Source organism: Tenrec ecaudatus, chromosome 4 (assembly GCF_050624435.1).
Source record: "Tenrec ecaudatus isolate mTenEca1 chromosome 4, mTenEca1.hap1, whole genome shotgun sequence".
NCBI lineage: Eukaryota > Metazoa > Chordata > Mammalia > Afrosoricida > Tenrecidae > Tenrec > Tenrec ecaudatus.
In genome coordinates this window covers 51,227,311-51,248,058 of record NC_134533.1, presented here as the reverse complement: position 1 = coordinate 51,248,058, position 20,748 = coordinate 51,227,311, and the positions used below count along the sequence as shown (strand labels likewise).

The window sequence follows — 20,748 nt, the reverse complement described above, 5'->3', positions numbered from 1 at the left end:
CTGCCTGGTCTGTGCCAGACCCTCCAATCCTGAGGTTACAGGTTACAGGTCTCACCCCCCATGAGCCCTTCAGAGGAACCCTGGCGGCACAGTGGTTACAGGTTGGGCTATAATCCACATGGTCGGTAGTTCAAAACCACCAGAACAGCTCCTCGGGAGAGAGACTGGGCTTTCTACCCCCATCAACAGTGACCATCTTGGAAACTCCCAGGGGGTCACTGAGTCAGCATTGCCTTGGCCGGCAGTGAGTTTAGTGAGTGGAGACTGGAGGGATATGCTATAAGCCCCCTTTACAGATGGGCACCCTGAGGCACAGAGGGGTTCGATAACAATGGGTCTAAGATCCCAGTGCTGGAACGTGGCCGAACTCGGGCTCACAGCCACGCAGTCAGAATCCTGAGTTATTCTCTTCTTGACCGCCGTACCCTGCTTTATTGCTTTCTAGTTTCCTCTTCTCCCTGAAGTCCCGCAGATGGATCTTTTCAGCGGCCTTTTACAGAGCTAAGGAAACTGAGGCTGAGAGCAGTGAAGGACTAGCTCACAATCCTACAACCCGTTCAGTGGTACAGCCAAGTCTCTGGACCCTGCTAGTCAACCTTACAGACTGGGCATGTCTATGGGGCGCTTTCCAACTTCACTAAGGGGCCATGGCAACCCATCCCAGAATGTCTTCTTAGCCCACAGGGCAGGGAGGGAAAGGGGGGTGGGTGGCTACCCAGCTCTGTGCCCCACTGCCTCATTTTCCAACTCAAGCAAGTGGGAGCAACGGAAGTCCTGGTTTCCCTTTCACCTTTCAGACCTCACCCCTGTGCCATTTCCCAGGGGAGCCTTGCCTGCCTCGGTATGCCAAGCTTTTACACTGCTGACTTAGCACCCACCTCATGTACCAATGACACGGTCCCTGACGTGACCCTGTCGTGATATTGTCCATGCCCCTAACCCTGGCAGGCCCTCCAGAAGAGAACTTTGGTTCTGACTAGCACAGTCCTGCCCGTGCCACTAGCACTAGTATTCCTTGAATTCCTGACTAAGTCAGCCATCAGCAAAGGAGCGAGGGTGGAGTGGTCAAAACCCTCCACAGCTAAAGGAAAGGCTGGCTGTTTCCACCTACCAGCCATTCCGCAGGAGAAGGATGTGACCTTAGTGTGCTTCTGTGAAAAGTGTACACCCTTGGGAATGCTATGGGGCAGCTGTGCTTCGCCTGACGGAGCTGTCAAGAGCTGGAATACACTTGAACACCGTGGCTTTGCTTTGTACTGTCGACAGAGCTCGAGGCCTTTTGCTTCCTTCCATTATCCTCCATTCCCACAGCAACTCTGGGAAGTAGTTCTCATCACTCCCATTTCACTGGTGGAAAAAGTGAGGCTCAGAGAAGTGAAATGATCCTGGCTCCATCAGTCCGTGAGAGGTGAGGTAAGGAGTCATACCCAGGCCTGCCTGTCCACAGTTCAGCTGTTGCTTCTTCTTCACCCCACCCTGAGCCTGGAGACCCAGAGCTGGATAGAATGTGCGCCTTGAAAATTCCTCCTGTAGAGAAAACAGAAAGGAAGAGAAAAAAAGAAGAGAGAGGGGGAGAGAGAGAGAGAGACTGGGGTTGTGGAAACCTAGACAGAATTGAAAGTCAAGGGTAAGGATCAAAGGCAAGGAAGGAGCTGACCGCCTCATGGGAGGGGATTCTAGAAGCCTGTCTTTGATAACTGGGCAGGAAGCCAGTCTTGCGAGCCAGATGCCTTTGAAGACTGGATTCCCTCATCCTCAAACCCCACTCTTCACGGCCCCCCGCCTTGCCCCTGGAAGCGTAAAACCCCAGCAAGCAAGCCTTTCTGAATGGGAGCTCTTTCAATACCCCAGGTAGGATGAGGTGACTTCTGTGGACACGCTGAAGCCAGGATGGCCCTGCATGGTCGTCTTTAGCGCGACATTAGGGACTAGCTGAATCCGTTCCTACTTGAGGCTTTGCCAGACTGCCTCGGGGAGCAAATCCCGAGACATTTATCTTTGAGACAGCGCATGTCTAAAATCCCTTGCACAATGTGGAGCTTCAAGAAAGTTGCCAGACAATTAAAAAAAAAGAAAAAGAAAAGAAAGGGGGCTGAAGAGTGTCATGCTCGCTGTTTGTAAAACAGTATCTTTCCAAGTGGAAAGTGTGCTGGTTTGCTCTTTTCCATCCATCAAGCGCTGACGTTTTCTTTGCCGGGGGCTCGGGGATGGGGGATGAGGTGGGGGAGCGGAAATCAACACAGCTGTTTAGGGTTAGTGGCTTCAGATGATCCCAAGACCCATGAGATCCTCATGGTGTCTCAGCTTTGTTGACAGTCCTGAGGCTGGCTTTGAGCTCAGCCAAGGGGTGGTGTTACCAGAATTCACTCTTACACATGCCCTGCAGGGTTCCTTTCGGCGTGCTGGGCCCACTTCTCTCTCCCTTCTCTCCTGAGATCTGCAGGAAGGGGACCATCTTCAAGCCCAGCATCTTTGGTTGTAGAGGCAACTTGGCAGAGCCGTTGAGAAGAATCGATTTCTTGCTCTCTTTGATCAGGGGTGGTCTTGGAACTTCAGTAGATAATGGTTCCCTTGGGAGCCCCTTCCCAGAAGGGAGAGGAGGCAGTCTGTGGAGCCATGACTCCTGGCTGTCTTCAAAGGAGACCACGGGCCTCACACTCCCTTGTGGCACGGCCTTCCAGTCTACTAGTTCACTGCCACTGAGCCAAGTCCAACCCACAGCAACCCCATGGGACAGATTGGAGCTGCCCTTGTGTGTTTCTGAGGCTGTAAATATTTACAGGAATAGAAACTTCCTCTTTCTCCCATGGAAGAGCTGGTGGGTTTGAACCGCCAACCTTGTGGTTAGCAAACAGCCGAACTCATAACCCACTATGCCAGCAGAGTACCTGTAACCGGTATATTTCACTAAAGTGGGTGTTAATCCCAGCTAGCCAGTAAAGTATCTGCTTGGCAGAGGGCTCCTCTCTCAGGAATATAAACTAGCTTCATCCGGTTTCATGTCACCGACATTTGCCCTGGTGCTTGGCTTCTCATAGGACTTAGTAAGTCATTCCTTGAAAAACAAAAGGGGTGGGGGGGAGAAAAAGGGTAAACAAATACAGATATTTATTTGAAACATACATAAGATCCTATGGAAGAGTATGTGAGGATGATCCAGAATTACAACCCTTTAAAAGAAGGATGGAAAAGTAGTGTCCGTGGCAGTGTTTCATTGTGCTGTATACAGCTTCGCCTGAGTCAGAGCTGACGAGATGGCTCCCAAACACAGTCATTTGCCCCTCAAGATCTCTGAGTCCCGCCAGTGGTTTGCACACAACCACCAGCTAGTTGTTGAGGGTTTAGAGGCACTCAGTGGTGACACGGAAGAAAGATCTGGCACCTAGGAAGATCACAGCCAAGAAACCCCTATGAAACCTCTTCCCGGTAACTCGGGAGGTGGCTATGAATTGGAATCAATGCTATGCCAATGGGTTCATTTTTGCTCAAAGCAACCACTGCCCATAGTCTGGTCTGATTCCTTCCTTGTCTTTCTCTTTATATCTGTCTTAAGTATATACTTTTTTGTATTTATAAATTACATCGTATATACTTGTGAATACATTAACAAACGAATGTCAGTAGTATCCTAGCTGCTGTTGTTAGGTGTCATGGAATTGGTTCTGACCCATAGCGACCCCATGCACCACAGCGCGAACCACTGTCTGGGCCCGCACCAGCCTACAGCGGTCCCTATACCTGAGCCCGCTGTTAAGGCCATTGTCCTTGAGGGCCTTCCTCCTTTCCACTCCCCCTCTTCTTCGCCAAGCATCATGTCCTTCTCCGGGGACTGGTCTTTCCTGACAACATGTCCAAAGTATGCGAGACAAAGTCTCTCCATCCTTGCCTCTAGGGAGAACTCTGGCTGTACTTCTTCCAAGATGGATCTTCATAGACCTGTAAATTAGAGAAATGCCCCTACAAGAAGTATTTAATTACATAATGCATACCAACGCTTCAAATGATTTGATCTTCACCTACTTCTGTCCAGAGATTTGGCATGCCGGTATATCTTTTCTTAGCACTGGCCTTTAATGGTTAACTCTGCGTAAGTCCTCCTCAGGGAGCCCTGCGCCCTGGGCACTGCCCACCTCTTCCTGTGGGTCAGAGGCTAGCCCAACGGAAGCTTACCAGGCTCTGGGCATTGGCAGAGTCCATGAGGAGGCACGACGGCTCCTGGATGACAGCAGTACCAAAAGAGGAAATGTGGCCCAGGCAGCCTGGGGAGACCGTTGCTCAGCAGTGCGAGGCCCCCACCCTGCAGCAGAGCTGACTCAAGGCAGTGTTTTGGGTAATCACCTGGCTCTGTTTGAGCTGCCTGAGCAGCCAGACTGGCTGTCACTTGAAGAAAAAAAAAAAGAAAGAAAAAGAACATCGCACTCAGAAAACACTGGAAGACCTGGATTTTTCGTTTAGTTCAAAATGATCAAGATCATTGCCACAGTCTTCACCTCCTCCTACTCTAAAGCATTGGTTTTCAACTTGGCTGCACCTAGAGAGTTTTCAAAAGGTGTGATGGGTGCCCCCCTCCCCCCACCAAGGATTCGATTTAATTGTCTGTGTGGGGCCTGGGTGCTCTCATGTTCAGCCTTAGTGTGCTCAGTAACATGAGGTGAGGCTGATTGAATCACCAGCGTGAGTGTTTAAACTGCAGCCCAGGAGATTAGGATTCTAGGTGGTCGGGGGATTCTGGGATCTGTTCTGTTAACCAGCACCCACCGTGGATTCCCAGGCATCTTGTTTAAGGACTGATTGCCACAATCCTTTGTTTTAGAAGGATGAAGTAGAGGTTAAAGATGCCCCAAATGTTCCAGCTTTTCCAAACCGCTCTGGACTACTTCATCGTCTCTACTGTGAAGTCCTCCTCCCTTCAGTGTTGTTTCTCCTGTTTTAGGCTCTCACACAACTCAGGCTGTCGAAACTCAACAACTCACTGCCATAGTCACTGCTGGCTATGGTTTCCCAAGACGGCAACTGTTCATGGGAGTAGAAACCCCAAGTCTTTCTCTTGAGGAGCTGCTGGTGGTTTGGAACTACTGACCATATGGATCACAGCCCAACATGTAACCACTACACCACAAGGGTGTACAGACTCTCCAGGAGGCCAATAAGTCTATAATCCATGGCTCAGATGTTAGTCTGGAGACCTCTTTCTATTGACATGATTAAAGGGCTGATGGTCTCAAATCGGCAGGTCAGATGACAAGCTGCTGGTCTACAGAGTAGCAGGAGCTGGCGAAACCCAATGCCTATAGGTCAGACGCCGCAAACAAAATTCAGGGTCCAGAGCAAGAGAGAATCTTGCCAGTACTTTCAGATACACTGTTTTGGTGTAGTTTTACAGAATCTCCCTGTCAACAATGTCTACACATGTTGTTTTGTGAGACCAGTAGTCATCCCCTCAACGTAACGGCACTCGCCTCAATTCCCTGGGTGCCCTGCTGCCGTTCACCTTCCGGCCTTCTGAATTGTTATTTTGGGCAAATGCTACTCTTAGGGTCCTTTATGGATGATTGTTCCGCAGAGAGATTCCTCGCAGGTATTTTTGTTCACAGTATAGACATGGCTATTGTTTGGCTGAAAATCGAGCCCCAGAGGTAGACTCGGTTCCCGGTTTGAAGGTTGTATACGCGCTATAGTCTAGGGGGTCCCACGATCCCTGTCAGAGCAGTAAATCTGTTTTTGTTTTGTTTCAATGGTCTCAAGTGCTGTTCTACAATGTTGCCCCTGCTCTGTTCAGCACCTCCCACTGTGGTCCTGGTCAGAATGGTCAGTGGTGGTAACTGGACATCACCTGGTCTTCCGGTCTCAGGCTGGTGGAGGCTCTGGCTTGCCTAGTTCATGACTCCTTGTTTTCTTGAATCTTTGCTTTCCTTCCCTCTTGTTTGCTTTGGGTGGGGGAGGTCAATTGTTGCATTGTAAGTGGCCTCTTGTGAAAGACATTCTTTTACAGGAGCAGAAAGCCTCATCTTCTTCCCATGGCGTGGCTGGTGGGTTTGAACTGCTGACCTTTCGACTGGCAGTCTTATGCTCAACCTTCCACACCACCAGGGCTCTGAAATCCACTCTTTTAAAAGAACAATTTGAAACCCAACTAATTCGGCCTCTAAACTGATAGACGTTTTTGTTTTTTTTCTTGATCTGTGATAGGAGGACAAAGTAGGTGGAGAATTAAAGACAGCGAACAAACAAAGCACTCTCAGGTAGGATCCAGATTAGAATCTGGACATGCTCAACTCTACCCCCTTTACCTTGCCTGCTCAGCGGTGCTGTCATAGACAGAGCTCATGTAAAGAATGATCCCCCACCAGGTCAGGAACACCCGTGAGGTGAGCAGAAGAGCCCCTTGTTTCCTCTTCTCCTACTACATGCCTTCACCCGTACACTACACTGTGTGCATGTGTGTGTGTGTGTGTGTGTGAAACTATATTACTAGCAGTTTCCATCACCACAATTTAGGAGTGTGACCTTCCTTTCTTGCCTCCACAAAGCAGTCTCGTTGGCCACTCTGAGAAATCCTTAAAGCCGACCGCAGGAAGGTCATCAATGGCATGGCCCTGGCAACTAGCATTTCTTCCTCCTCGATGAAGTGCAAGCAAAAACCACCGGATACACAGGCTGTGATTTTCTCGTTGTTCCTCACCAACCTGCCTCTCCTACACTTTCTGGTTGTGGCAGGATTTGGCTATTAGGCTGCAACCCCCTACTTTCTCCAACAAAATTCCCTTTGCACAGGAAGCACCTCCAAAACTGACCTTAGAACGGTGCCCTACTGGGGCTCCTTGTCATGCCACTCTGGCTCCACCGGTGTCCATGCAGCCTCCCAGCGGAAGACCGGGACACTCCCGTCTCGGGGGGGTGCCTATCCCCAATGCAAACAGAGAGGAAGAGTGGGTAGTAGTCAACACCCACCGCCCCCAACTGCCCACCCCACGCACCCCGCGCCTCCGCTTCCATACTAACTTTTATTGCTGCTTCTCTGCTCCCAGCTCTTAATAGTCTTCATCGAGTGTGTTTGACGATGTTATCCCCCATCAAATGGGAACGCAAGGGCCTCCCTCGAATTCCGAAGCTCACTGAGTGGGAGGCCAAGGTGGGACTAGAGGGGACACAGTGTTCACATCGATGATCAAACCGACTGTGTCATTGGTCCCATTAAATGGGGTCTCACTCATGTCTATTTCCTATCCTTTGTTTCTTCCTTCAAGGAGCCTAGGTGGTAGAGTGGGTTAAGTGTTGGGTCGCTAACTTCAAGGTTGATGGTTCAAACTCATCAGCCGCCCCACAAAGTGAGGCAAGCTGCTGCACTCAAGATTCAGTCTCGGGAGCCCCGAGGACCAATTGCACCCTGTTCTGTCGGGTCGCTGTGAGGCAGAATCAACTCAATGGCTTTGGACTCCCCCTCCCCTCCCCACCTACCCCTTTCAGCTCCTAGACGAAGCCAGACTCAAAGCTCAGCTTTATTGTTTTGTAGATAATCCTCCTTCACAAAATGAAAAGTCCACTCTCTCAAGGCATTTGCTCGCAGAGCAGCCTTCGTTGCTGTTTTGAAGATAGGAAAGGATTGTACGTTGCCGCGCGGCCCTGCTTCATCTGTCGCGCTCGGGAGCCTGCCGCTTTGCAATGTTCCCGCTAGTCCACTCGGGCGGCCCCACACGAAGCCTCTCCCAGGAAACGGATGGAAATGGCTGCTCAGTGAAAGGCTGGAAGTCGAAGTCACTCAGAAGAAAGTCCTGGCAAACCGCTCCTGAAAAACCAGTTGTTGAAAACTTGCTGGGCCACCATTCTCCTCTGACAGACATGGGCTCACCGTTCGCTGGAGTCCACTGCTCCTTGCCGTGCTGTTTCCATACTGTATACACAGAGGCGCTCTCTAGAGTCAAACCAGCCGGCTTGGAAGTTTCAGACTTACCAGTTGACTGGCTCGTGAATTTGGAAAGAAGCAGTGAGTGGTTTGCATTTCCACATATGTGATTTGTGTCCTTCACATTCGCCCCAGCTCCGGAGGGCAGAAGGAGCCCGTGCTCCACGTTTCCAGGAAGATTTTCCCTCGGCTACTTTGCTGCCTACTTCTATCTGTTGTTGTTAGGAGCTATCCAGTTGGTTCCAACTCAGAGCGACCCTGCGCACAGCAGCAGGAAACCCCACCTGATCCTCTGCCACCATCACGCTTCCCAGGCTGGAGCCTATTGTCACAGCCACTGTCTGTCCATCTTGTCGAAGGCCTCCCGAGTTATCGTTAGCCTTGTTATTTTTTATTAAGTAGAGACTTTTCTCACATCCTTGGTGGCATGAGGCGAGATACTAACAAGAGAATATTCCCTAGACTCAACTTACAAAAGAATCTGAAAGTATCAGGGAGACTTGGATCGGACAAACAGAAGAAGCAAAAGGATTTCTCCACATTGTACTTCAGTCCTGTTACTTAGCAAGTGAAATTCATCATCATTAGCGGTCGCTAATGTCCCCGGGAACAGCGGGCCCTTCTCTGTATCTTGCCGATCACTGCACACTTTGCACTGCCTCTGTTACCAGAGAATGGAGCTCCATTCTGTGGGACTGAATCGGCGCTGACACAGCAGCAGCTGTTAAAGGCTTAGGCGTACAACTTGTCATTTCTTTCCCTGGTTCCACCATTACATTGTGAGTTCTTCGGGGTCCCCCCACCAGTTCTGTGATGCTCAGAAACAGCAGCGACACATTCTTCAAACCTTGGGGCAGGAACAAGGTGCCATTCCTGCATGCTCCCTATCATCATGCCAGAGCTTGATCTCAACGGTGCCCAACGGTGTATCCACTGAGTTAATGGTTGAGACACCCTACATCTGACTACTCAGTGACCTACTATACACTGGGTTGATCGCTACCTCAAAAGGGGTCCCTGAGTGGTGCACAGTGAAGCAATCATCTGCTAACCGGAAGGCTGGAGGTTCGAATCCACCCAGAGGCACCTTAGAAGAAAGGCTTAGAGCGCCCTGGGGGGGGGGGGGGAATCAGCCCATAGAACACAGTTTTAGTACAACACATTGAAATAAAACAAGCAAACAAAACCTCACTGCCATTGAGTGATTCAGACTCGTATTGATCCCAGAGGGCAGAGTGGGACCGCTCCATGTGGCTTCCTAGACGTTAGATCTTCATGGAAGCAGACAATTGCCTCATTCTCCCCTGGACGCTGGTGGATTCCGACCACTGACCTGGGCTAGCAGCTCGGTGCGTAGCTCATTACGTCCCTGGGGCTCTCTCTCTGGCACGCACGGGGTTGCAGTGAGCAGAACCCACTGTGTGTGGGAGCTGCCTCCTTGTCTGTGATCACAAACACACGTTCACACAGGCACCTCATACTCTAGCCCACTAGGAGTGGGAGCAGCAGTTTAATGCTCTTGCAAATCCCCCAGAGACCACCAGTGTGCGTACTGATTTATGTACCAGCCCATCTGGAAGAAAGTCGGTGAGAATCAGGAGTGGAGGTGAGGGCAAAGATGGTGGGTGGGCTTTCTAAATGGCTGTTCTGAGATCTTACCCCTACTTAGTGGTCTGGGATGAGTGGGCTCTGAAGTTAGCGACCACAAGATGAGCGTTTGGCCTGCCTCGGAGAGTTGTGTCATTGGTCATCAACCCATGGGGTAGAAAAGTAAGGAAAAAGATGTTCCTGAAAATAAAATAGTGTATTTTTTTTTATTCCCCAGTAAATCTAAGAATGTTTTGCTTTTCTCATTATTCCAGAGAATTACAACATATCCCTTTCATTTTATTGTTGAGGGTCTCCAAGAGACTGTTGGCTTTTCCCCTAGACGCCTGCAGTTTGTAGTGTGTGTGTGTGTGTGTGTGTGTGTGTGTGCGTGTGTGTGCAATAGACTGAAGTTCAGATTGTTCCAGACTCATCACCCTGTCTTCTCAAGAGGTCAGGTGCAGCCAGGGACCTTTAATTCAGCTGACAGACAGGTTGACCATTGACAAGGCTGGCCACTGGCAGAGTAACTCCAAAGCCCAATTCATATTGAGCTCATCACTGACCCTCATCTAGATGATGGCACAGTGGCTGCAACAATGGGCTCAAACAGCAAAGAGTGTGAAGGTGGCACAGGGCCAGACAGGGTTTCTTTCTGTTGCTCACGGGGCCTCTGTGAGATGGAACTGGCTTGATGGCAACTACCAACGACGGCTGGACGGATGTGGGGGACCGGGAGGGTCAGCTGTGCTTTCTGCTCTGACAGTGGCTCTCACCACCAGAGAACGGGCTAGTGGTAGAAAGACTGATCCCGAGGGTAGTGGAATCCATTTCAGGTCGCCCCGTTGCTGATATTGGGGTGATTTTGAAAGTCAAGATGTCTGAGGTAGAAGAAAAAGAGAGAAGGACTGTCAACATTGGGATTTAAATGGTGGACGTTTTGAACCTTCCGTGTCTGTTCACGGTGCATAATTTTCAAAAATCATAATGAATCAAAAATTTCAACATCTGGATAGTGTGTTCTTAGCAGATGAGATTGCCGACCATACTGGTCTAAAATGACCTTCATGTGACACGATGTCCATGCTGGAGACGTGACCTTTGAGACCCTTTGTATCACCTGAGATACCTTGTTTGAGGGGTAGGGCAGTGATCTCATTTGCCCCTGAGGGAAAAACTACCGGTTTTCCCCTTGTATGGCAACGATAAGAAATGATTATGCTTTAAAAAAAATAAAAATGAGAGTTTATCAGGAAAGCTATAAATGGAGATGAAAATATGCCAGGAAGGAGCAAATACAATTGTAAAAGGGATGGAGGGGCAGGAAAAGAAATCGGGAACAGACTAGAAGGTTATCTTCCATCAGGAAAGGTGGGCTATCATACTGACTCTGGATGCGGGCAGTCCCAGAGTTGCGGACAATTTGTGTTTCCCATTTAATGTTATGTTAACTTGCCCTCATTTTAAAGTGAGTGAATCATACCCTAGTGGTCACAAAGTCTTCATTAATTTCACCTTCATTGGCTGCATGTGCAGTTTTTTAATAATTCAAAAAGCCCTTTATTGCCCTTAAAAAAAATCCCATTGCTAAGGCACCCATTCCAATACATAGTAATCCCAAAGACAGTGATGTAAGGCTAAAGAAGCCTGTCTATACTTAGCCAACTTACCTACAAATCTGATTTATAAACATACTGAGGGATGGATCTTGTTTGTAAATCAGAGGATGGCTTCTATACAAGCCATTCAGTGTTAAGCGGGTGTCGGGGAAGGGGGGAATGGTCATAGTTCACCAGATCCTAAAGTATTAGTAAGATGTGTTTTTTAATGTAAAGAAAATAAATTTTTAAGTCATTTTATTGGGGGCTCATACAACTCTTATCACAATCCATACATCCATCTGTTGTGTAAAGCACATTTTTACATTCGTTGCCCTCATCATTTACAAAACATTTGCTATCCACTCATGCCTTTGGCATCAGCTCCTCATTTTCTCCCTCCCTCCCTGATTCCCCCCTCCCTCATGAACCCTCGATAATTTATAAAGTATATTTTTGTCATATCTTACACTGTCCGACATCTCCCTTCACCCACTTTTCTGTTGTCCATCCTCCAGGGAGGAGGTTATATGTATATCCTTGTAATTGGCTCCCCCTTTCCACCCCATGCTCCCTCCACCCTCTCGGTATTGCCACTCTCACCACTGGTCCCGAAGGGATCATCTGCCCTGGACTCCCTGTGTTCCCAGCTCCCACCTGTACCAATGTACATCCTCCAGTCAAGCTAGCTTTATAAGATAGAATTGGGATCATGACAGTTGGAAGGAGGGGGGAAGAAGCATTTAGGAACTAGAGGAAAGTTGTATGTTTCATCATTGCTATACTGCACCCTGACTGGATCACTTTCTCCCCGCAACCCTTCCATAAAGGGATGTCCAGTTGCCTACAGATGGGCTTTTGGTCCCTGCCCCACATTCCCCCTCATTCTCAATGATATGGTTTTTTTGTTCTTTGATGCCTGATACCTGATCCCTTCGACACCTAGTGATCACACAGGCTGGTGTGCTTCTTCCATGTGTTGCTTCTGAGCTAGATGGCCTCTTGTTTACCTTCAAGTCTTTAAGACCCTAGACGTTATATCTTTTGATAGCCGGACACCATCAGCTTTCTTCACTACATTTGCTTATGCACCCATTTGTCTTCAGTGATCGTATAGGGGAAGTGAGGACGCAATGTTATGTTTTTTTGTTCTTTGATGCCTGATAACTGATCCCTTTGGCACCTGGTGATCACACAGGCTGGTGTGCTTTTCCATGTAGGCTTTGTTGCTTCTCAGCTAGATGGCTGCTGTTTACCCTCAAGCCTTTAAGACCCCAGATGCTACATCTTTTGATAGCCGGGCACCCTTAGCTTTGTGAAGAAAATAATTTTTTTATAGTAGTGCTATTTTTCAGATTGGTATATATTCAAAGGTCAAATATTTAAATGGAAGGTCAATGAGTGCAAATAGACAGCATGTATCCACCATAATTTCCATACCTGTACCCATGGCTGCTGCTGCTGCTGTTAGGTGGCACCTGGTCTGCTCTGACTCATAGTGGCCCTCTGTACACCACCGGGTCCTGGGCCATCCACATGGTTATGCTTATGTTTGAGTCCATTCTTGCAGGCACTGTGTCAATGAATGTTGTTGAGAGACTTCCTCTTTTGTGCTGTCCTTCTACCAAGCATGATGTCCTTCTCCAGGGACTGGTGTCTCCTGATAACAGGTTCAAAATTCATGCGATGGAGTATTCCTATTCTTGCCTCTAAGGCCAATTCTGGCTGTATTTCTTGGCAGACATCACCAACCTATCAGGCAACTATGGCCAACTACTGTGGATGGGCGTACCCTCAGGCTCCTCTTCAGCACAGTGCTACAGAAAAGTACTACTAACTGACCACTCAGCGTATGGACGACCAGCAGGGGTGGTCTGTAGGACACAGAATCTTAGCCTCAGTCTTATTGAATCAGAATCCGTAATTTGACAATATCCCCAGTGATTTTGATGTGAGGTAAGGGTTCAGAAGCCTTGGAAGAGCGCTGAGAGCATCATCATTGGCTGTGGATGCTGTTGAGTTGGTTCTGCTGACTTTGTGCCACAGAAGGAAACACTGTCCAGTTGTGCGCCATCCTCCTAATCTCTGCTGTGCTTGAGCCCATTGCCGTGGCCACTGTGCCAGTTTATCTCTGTGCTAGCTGGCTTATTGTGCCAACCTGGTCAATAGGAACATGTGGGATTAATTGGGTTGCTGTTTGATTGGAGGGCAAAGAGATAAATGGCTCTGCAAGGCCTGCCTCCTCTCTCTTGCTCTCTGGTGATCAGTGTACTTTAGCTACTTCTCTGCTTCAGCCTGTAAGCTACACTACCAGTGGACCCAGCCAACCCATGGATCTTGTTGCTAGAGCTTGAGGCTCCTTCAAGACCTGTTTCACCACCGTGCTGGTGCATAGATTGCTTGAGCCTGCGGCTAATGGATCCTGTTGCCTTGCATTGCTTGCATTCAATACCCCATCCAGGACTGCTTCCTTAAGCTCCCTAACTACTGACTATTGGTGACCCACCCTGTTTGCCTTGCCTGAGGGAGAACTCCGCAGTCTCGGCTTCCTTGACCTTGGACCCAGCAGCCCACATCAGTTGAAGGACTTCTGATGTATAAACTGCTCTACGAAAGTGAGTTGACCTGAACCCTCTGTGCTGCTGCATGGCCTAATTAGCTGTTATATTCCTTCTTGCTGTATAAATCTATCTTCATATAGGTATATGTAACCAGAAGTGTTCTGGTTTTGTTTCTCTAGAGAACCCTGCCTAACACATCTCATTGAGGATCTTCCTCACGGACTAGCCCTCTACTTTCCCATGGGACAGTCCCAGTAGGCCAGAAGTTCTCACACTGTAGAGTGCATTAGAATCACTAGTTAAATAGATCGGGGCATAGATCGTTGGGGCCCATCCTTAAGGTTTTTCCATTTCTAGGCCTAGGCTCTAAGGAGTCCTGCTAGTTCAATGCTATTCACCTGGCTGCAAACCGACAGGTTAGCGGTGGAACGGACCCAGTGGGAGATAAACCCGACCATGTACTCCAGTTGATTCCAGTTGAGAAAAATCTCAAGAACCTGTTCTCTGCCCCAGGAGATTGACTTGGCCGCATCAAACAGCAGCAGCAGATTTTCAGAATGCCAGGTCTTTCTCCTGCAGAGATGCTGGGTGGATCGCTGCCATTAGCTTTCCATTCATTAGCAAAAGCTTTCCATTGTGCTGCCAGAACTCTACTAAAAAAGATTACAGAAAACCCTTGTAATCTAAGGGTCAGTGCCAGTCTGTCACCTGCACCTGTTTTGAGCTGAACACTGACTAGAGACACCCAACAACAGAAGGAGCCCTGGCGCTAACCATCAGGGTTGATGGTGCCAATCTACCAACAGCCAGCTCCCTGGAAGATGCTTCTGTCAAGGTGAGAGCTTTGAAAACCCTAAGGGGCAGTTCTGGATGTTCCATAGGGTCATATGAGTTGAAAGAAACTCCACGGCAGTTTAACAACAGATCCAGCGCAGCCTTTCCTAGCATGTTCCTAATGGCTGCCTGGGAGTGCTTTAAAACCTTGACGTTTGAAAGTTAAGGAGACAAAGACAGCAATTTCTTTCCCTAATTCTATCAGAACCCTACTTCTAGGCAAGAGATTCTCCAGATGTAATACAACAGCCGTTGAGCCTAGAAGGCAACATATCCTTCTTCAGAACAGCTGCCTGCATCATCCTTTCATTTACTCAGTGTCCAGAGCATGATACTTCATGCTTAGAGCACCTCCAGAAGCCAAACTCACTGCCAGCCCATCCATTCCGACTCGGCAACACTATGGGACAGGATAGAACTGTCCCTGTGAGTGTCTAAGGCTGTAAATCTTTACTGGGAGTGGAAGAAACCACAGAGCTGCTGGTGCATAGTGCATTTAAGTTAAAGAACCTGCGAGGTTCGGTCCAGGGCGAGGGGCTATGAACTTCGAGGCTCTGGCCTGCCTGGATCATCCCTCAATTCTTTTTCTATTTTCCTAAATCCTAACTCCCAGGAGGGAGCCCAGCGCTGCAGAGCCAAGAGGCGAATGAAGGCCAAGGGACCAGTGCATCCAAGACGCGCCCTGAGCGACTCCAGGCTGAACTGGAGCCTGTTGGGGTCACGGAGCATTCTCCTGGCCTCCCCGTGTCTCTCTAATGACAGAGTCTGTGGTAGGTGGCAAGGAGGAGCAGTCGCGGGCGGATGGCTTCCCTGGGCATTGCATTTGCCTATAAATACTTCAAATAGTTCAGTGAAACATGCAGCCTTTGAAAGCTGGAGAGGAACCTAGTGAGAGCCTCCCACACACACCCCCCCGCATCCCTGGAAGAGCAGAAAGGGAGCGAAATCGCGGGCGCGTCCTTTACGCGGGAGACCAGGAGGCCCTGCCCGGCCCAGAAAGGTGGGCAGCGAGCCCGCGGGTGTGGTCAGGAAGTCTCAAACCGTTAAGAGGACCTGAGCCTTTTGAAAAGGCACACACACTTCCCCGGAGCCGTGCCCGCGGGGCCCCGAGGCGGGCGTTTGCGTTCGAAAAGGCGTCTTTCAAAAGCAGGCTCCAGGGCCGCGGGGGCGGCGGCCCTCCGGGAAGCGCGCGGCCGGGCTGTGCCGCAGAGCGGCCACCAACCAGCCCGCTTTGTACTTGCGGCCAAGCGCGGCCCCAGAGTTTCGGCGGCGGCCCGGAGTTGAGACCACGCCCCCTTTGCAGGGCCAGCCGCGGCCGCTGATTGGCGCGGCCTGGGCCAATGGGCGCGCCGGGGCGGCCCCGGCTGTCAGCGCGCGCCGCAGCCGCGCCGGCCGCAGCCTGTCCTCCCCTGCGCGGAGCCCCGCAGCCAGCGCAGCCTTCCCGGGGAGCGCGGCTGCCGCTCGCGAGCGCAGCCGCAGCTTTGCCCGGCCCGCCGGCCGCGCGTCCCAGTGCCCGCGCCCCACCGCCACGGCCTTGCTGCGCTACGGCGCACGGAGCATGTGCAGAGCCGCAGGTGCCAAGGTGCGACCCGTCCGGGGTGCTTCTGGACAGCGGTGACTGACTGTCACGCCGGGAGAGACCTTTCCGGGGCTCTCGCCGCGCCTCTGCGTCGCGGGTGACACTGCGGTGCTCGGGAGCTGGGCGGCAGCTACCTTTCGGTGGAGGCGTCTTGGACTCGGTGCGCCCTCCCTCTCCTTCCTTCGCTGCTCGCTCCTTCCCTCCCACCTCGGCCCGCGCTGCGCTCGCTGCCTTGCTTACTCACATCGCCCAGGCGTGCGTCCCTGCGGCTCGCCCCCTTCCTTGGGGACCGACTCACTCCGGAGATGCGGTGACAGGATAATATGGGCGTTCGAGCCGCGGTTTCCCAAGAGGAAAATTGCAAGAGGCCGCAGCACCCGGGCGCCGAGAGCTCTTAAGCGGCCTGCCTGGGAGGGGCGTGCGACCGGGGGCAGCATCCGTCCAGGTGGGCTCGGCTGAGCACAGTCTCCGGCCCCGTGCCCTCACCCCGGCTCCCCGAAGGCTCTCCCACCCGCTCCCACCGAGTGCCCGGCCCCGGGACTTTTTTATTCCGTCGCTGCCAGTGGGCGCCTTGTGGGCCGAGGCCCGGCGCCTGCTCTCCTTGCCCGCGCTGCCTTTAGCGGTCGCCGCCGCCGCCGCTGCAAGGGACGTGCTGGGAAAGCCGAAGCCCGGGGAGAAGATGCCGGCCATCCTGGTCGCCTCCAAAATGAAATCGGGACTGCCCAAACCGGTGCACAGCGCCGCGCCCATCCTGCACGTGCCCCCTGCCCGGGCCGGCCCCCAGCCCTGCTACCTCAAGTTGGGGAGCAAGGTGGAGGTGAGCAAGACCTCCCACCCTAGCCAGATCCCCCTGAAATCGCAGGGGCTGCAGGAGCTGGCGGGGGAGGGGCTCCCGCTGCGGAAGAGCGGCTCCGTGGAGAACGGGTTCGACACCCAGGTAAGAGACGTTGAGTGCAGGGCGCTGATCCGGGAGGGTGCGTGTATGTGTCAGCTAGGTGGGTAAAATGACCACCCTGTGAGTGTGGAGGAAACCGGGCCCCTTGGACCAGCGGTTTGGGGATGCGTGGGGAGACTGGGCCAGCTGGTGGGTGTGGCACTGATGCGCAGGTTTGCCCCTGCGTCGTTGAGTCGCGAAGCGGTCACGCTAGCGGCTTCCTGCAGGTGGGCACCGCCAGCCTCCTCTCAGAAGCATGTGTGTGCCCACGGCCCTGCGTGTTCGCCGGCTAGGCTCCAGGCAGGCAGTGTGCCTGCCATTCTGTCTGTCTGTTCCGCAGAGGTTCCGTCCCTGCCGAGGAATGATCTGAGTGCTTTTCAAACCCTTGGGCTCGACATCCCCCACCCCACCCCCAACCTGGCTGCAAGGCTCAGGAAAGTAGGGTCTGGGGGAACCTGCTCCACTTGGCCTGAAGGTCGTTTGCCCCTGCAGGTCCCTGGGGCCAGGATTTTAGGCACACCAGCCAGGATTTTAGGCACACCAGCTAGGGAGCTGAAGACTCCTAGCGTCTTGGCTGGCAGTGGCAGTGGCAGTGGGGGTGGCCGCCATTCTGAAGCAGCTAAGCCCCTCCTTCCTGGGTGGTAGATCCTGGTACTGGTAGCTAAGGGTGGCCGCGGGCCGGGGGCGGGGCAGCGGGGGGAGGTGGAGGGGCTGGTTGAAAGGAGACGGTGACTCCCACCTTACCAGACAGCCCGCACCACCCAATTCGGGCTGGGCGACAGGCTCGGGCCAGGCAGTCTCTTTTAAGGAAATCAGCGAGGGCCAATCCTGTTCTCTTGGCCTGCTGCCCTCCCGCTGCTTTTTCTCCCTGCTCTGGTAGGAGGGAGCCAGGGCATGTTGTGTTTTCTTGGCAGTCAGTCAACAGGGACTTTTGGGGACAGGCAGATCCGACGGATGTGACTGTCCCCGGTCAGGAGAGGCAGGCAGAACGGAGGGAGGTGGGGTTGGCGGAGAGGTGAAGGGTGGTGGGGGAGGTTTGGGGCTGGTGTCACAGTGTCCTGGTAACAGACTCGCTGACCTTCTTGACGTGCCTTTCTCCACCGACACTGTCTCCACCTTCTCTGTGAGCTTTCTCTGATCAGAGGCTGGAGCGCAACACATTCCTAGCTGGTGGAGGCACTGGAGCTGGAGGCTAATTGTAAGCAGACTTCTGGAACTGGGGGTGGAGAAGGCCCTCGAAGCAGATTAAGCTCCCACACCAGGCTGATAAGCAAGCCCTTTGCTGCTGCACTTGCTGAACATTTTTGGAAGCTGACAGCTTTGAGTGATGGCGTGTGGGAGGAAGGCAAGCTTCCCTCCAGTGCTCCCAGGCCTGTGTCAGGAGGATCTGGGCTTGACTCACTTCTGTAAGCCACAGGACTTGCCCAGTGGGTTCTGAGACAGGCATGAGCCCTGGGGTACACTGCTGCTGGGGGCTTTCCCCTGCATCCTTGGAGGCGGGGCATCTGCACTGTGGTGGGTGGTGCAGGGGATGGTGACTCAGGATATGACACACACCCTCGAGGTGATGAGGAGCATCCCAGGAATGAGAGGGAAAGTAGAGACCGGGATTGTTCACATCCCAACAACTGTCCTACCCTTTGCCCATCTGACCTTTGTCAGACAAACGTTCTCAGATGACAAACAGGGCAGAGAGGCAGAACTGTGATTCTCACTGTCTCCCCCACTCCCCTCCCCTCCAGGGGCTGGCACGCTCCTTCGCCTTTGGCCCAGCATTCTCCTGGGTCTCTGTCTTTTGCCTTCAGTGGGTCTTAGGGCACTGATAAGAGGGAGGGTCTAGAATGGGCTGCTGGGCGAGCTGGCCACTTCTCAGTGACCTGGCATGTCTTCTCCTCACCAGGCTCTTCCCATTGAGAAGGGGCAAGGGTTGACCCTTACACTTTCCCAGCCTAGTAGCACACTGACTCTCTGACAAAAGAGGTCTTGCCTTCTTTGGCAGCGTCCCCTCTGACCTACATGGTGACCACCCAGTCTTCTGGAAAGCTTCCCCATTATGGAAGGAGAGCAGGTGTCTGCCTTGAAACCTCAGCAATGCCTGGCCCCAAAGCAGGTCCCTGCCAGTGGAGGATATTCGAGAAGCAATGAGTTAACTGGCAAATGGGCCTCCCTCTTTGGTTTTCTGTGGTGGACTTTGGGCAGGTGGTTGGTTGTACAGTGGCTAATAGCACTTTAAAGTCAAGTGCGGACTGATGGTGTCTTGTCTATACCCATTCACCTCTATGGGCCTCTGTGAAAATGGGCATAAGCAACCACAAGGATTGTGAGGACTGTGAACAACAATATCTGTGGATGTGTTCTGGCAAATGAGAAACAAGCAGATGAATGATGTACGATGCTAACCCAGAGGGGCCCTGGTAACGCAGGGGATTAAGCAGCAGGTTACCTACTTACCGCAGGGTTGGCAACTCAAACCCACCGAGCGGTCTGCTCCCATAAGACCTTCAGTCTTGACAACCCTATGGAGCCATTCTACGCTATCACATAGGATCACCTAGCAGTGGGTGGGTGGTGACAAGTGCTTGCTAACCCAAGAGCTAGGGCATATAAATCTAGATCTAAGAGGTTTGAATCAAGAGAACACACGGACTGCTCTTTCCACTTGGCGAAGTGTCGATTAGTCCACAAGGATTTCCAGAGCACCAGGTGCTGGGAAGACGAGAGAAGGCGAGACTGCTTGTGGAGTGGCTGCTATGCCAACAACCCCTGAGAGAAGGCATGCCACATCCATCTTCGATGACTATCAACCCAGAAAACCAAACTCACTGCCTTTGAATCAGTGCTGACTCATTGTGACCCTAAAGGGCAGGGTAGAGCTGCCTCTGTGAGTTTCCCAGACTGCAACTCTTTATGGAAGTAGAAAGCCCTGTCTTTCTTCCTCAGAGCAGCTGGTGGTTTCAAACTGATGACCTTGCAGTTAGCAGCCCACTGCTTAACCACTATGCCACCACCACCAACAATAATAAAGGCATTAATAATAGCACTTATTAGGGTCCACGATTGCACTTCAGATTTTGATGAAGTGGCTTGTTTAATAAATGAGTTAAGTGCTATCCCTATTTGATGCGTAAGGACACTGAGGCAAAGAGGGGTTAGGGACTCTGTTATACAGCTGCCATACCACACATGGGGTGGCCGGGGGAGAGCTGGTGCCCTTCTGATGGAAAGGATGTGGGGAGGAAAGAACAAAGGCTTTGCATGCTGGCTTCCGGGTGGGTATGAGTAACTAAGAAGCAGGCGGTGGTGAGGCGCTGGGGAGATGGTATCCATCAAGGACTTGATTCACAACCAGACCTTGGGAAACAACTGTGATTATTATTATTAGCTTATGTTGGACATACTCAACATGGTAGTTATACGACAAAGCAGGTGGTTCTCATGCCTGGTACAGTGCCAAATCTAACCCTCTGTAGCAAGTAGCAACCCCTTCAGCCCCAGGTCTGCTGCCCAGCTCCATAAGGTGTAAAATGACCTAACTCATCAAATGGTAGCTGTTAGGCACAGCCCCACTTTTGACACACACTCACACACACACACTTCCGCCCTCCAGGACCCTTAACCTGTATCTTTCCACAGACCCACAGCTAAGTCTCGCCCCCCAGTGGGGAAAACTGTGCTCTGCAGCAGCAGTGCCTACCCCAAATCCAAACCCACTGCAGCCTGGTGGGTTCTGACTCACGGTGACCCCCTAGGAT

At 51.7% G+C, this 20,748-nt stretch overlaps 1 protein-coding gene across 1 annotated transcript in view; it reads left to right on the top strand.

The window, feature by feature from the left end:
• Positions 1–16,077: 16,077 nt before the first annotated feature.
• Positions 16,078–20,748, top strand: part of NAV2 (neuron navigator 2) — a 396,305-nt gene continuing 391,634 nt past the window's right edge. Inside the window, exon 1 of the mRNA XM_075545975.1 lies at positions 16,078–16,999. Coding sequence (XP_075402090.1) covers positions 16,742–16,999 — 258 coding nt within the window. The 5' untranslated portion in view covers positions 16,078–16,741. The remainder of the gene's footprint in view (positions 17,000–20,748) is intronic.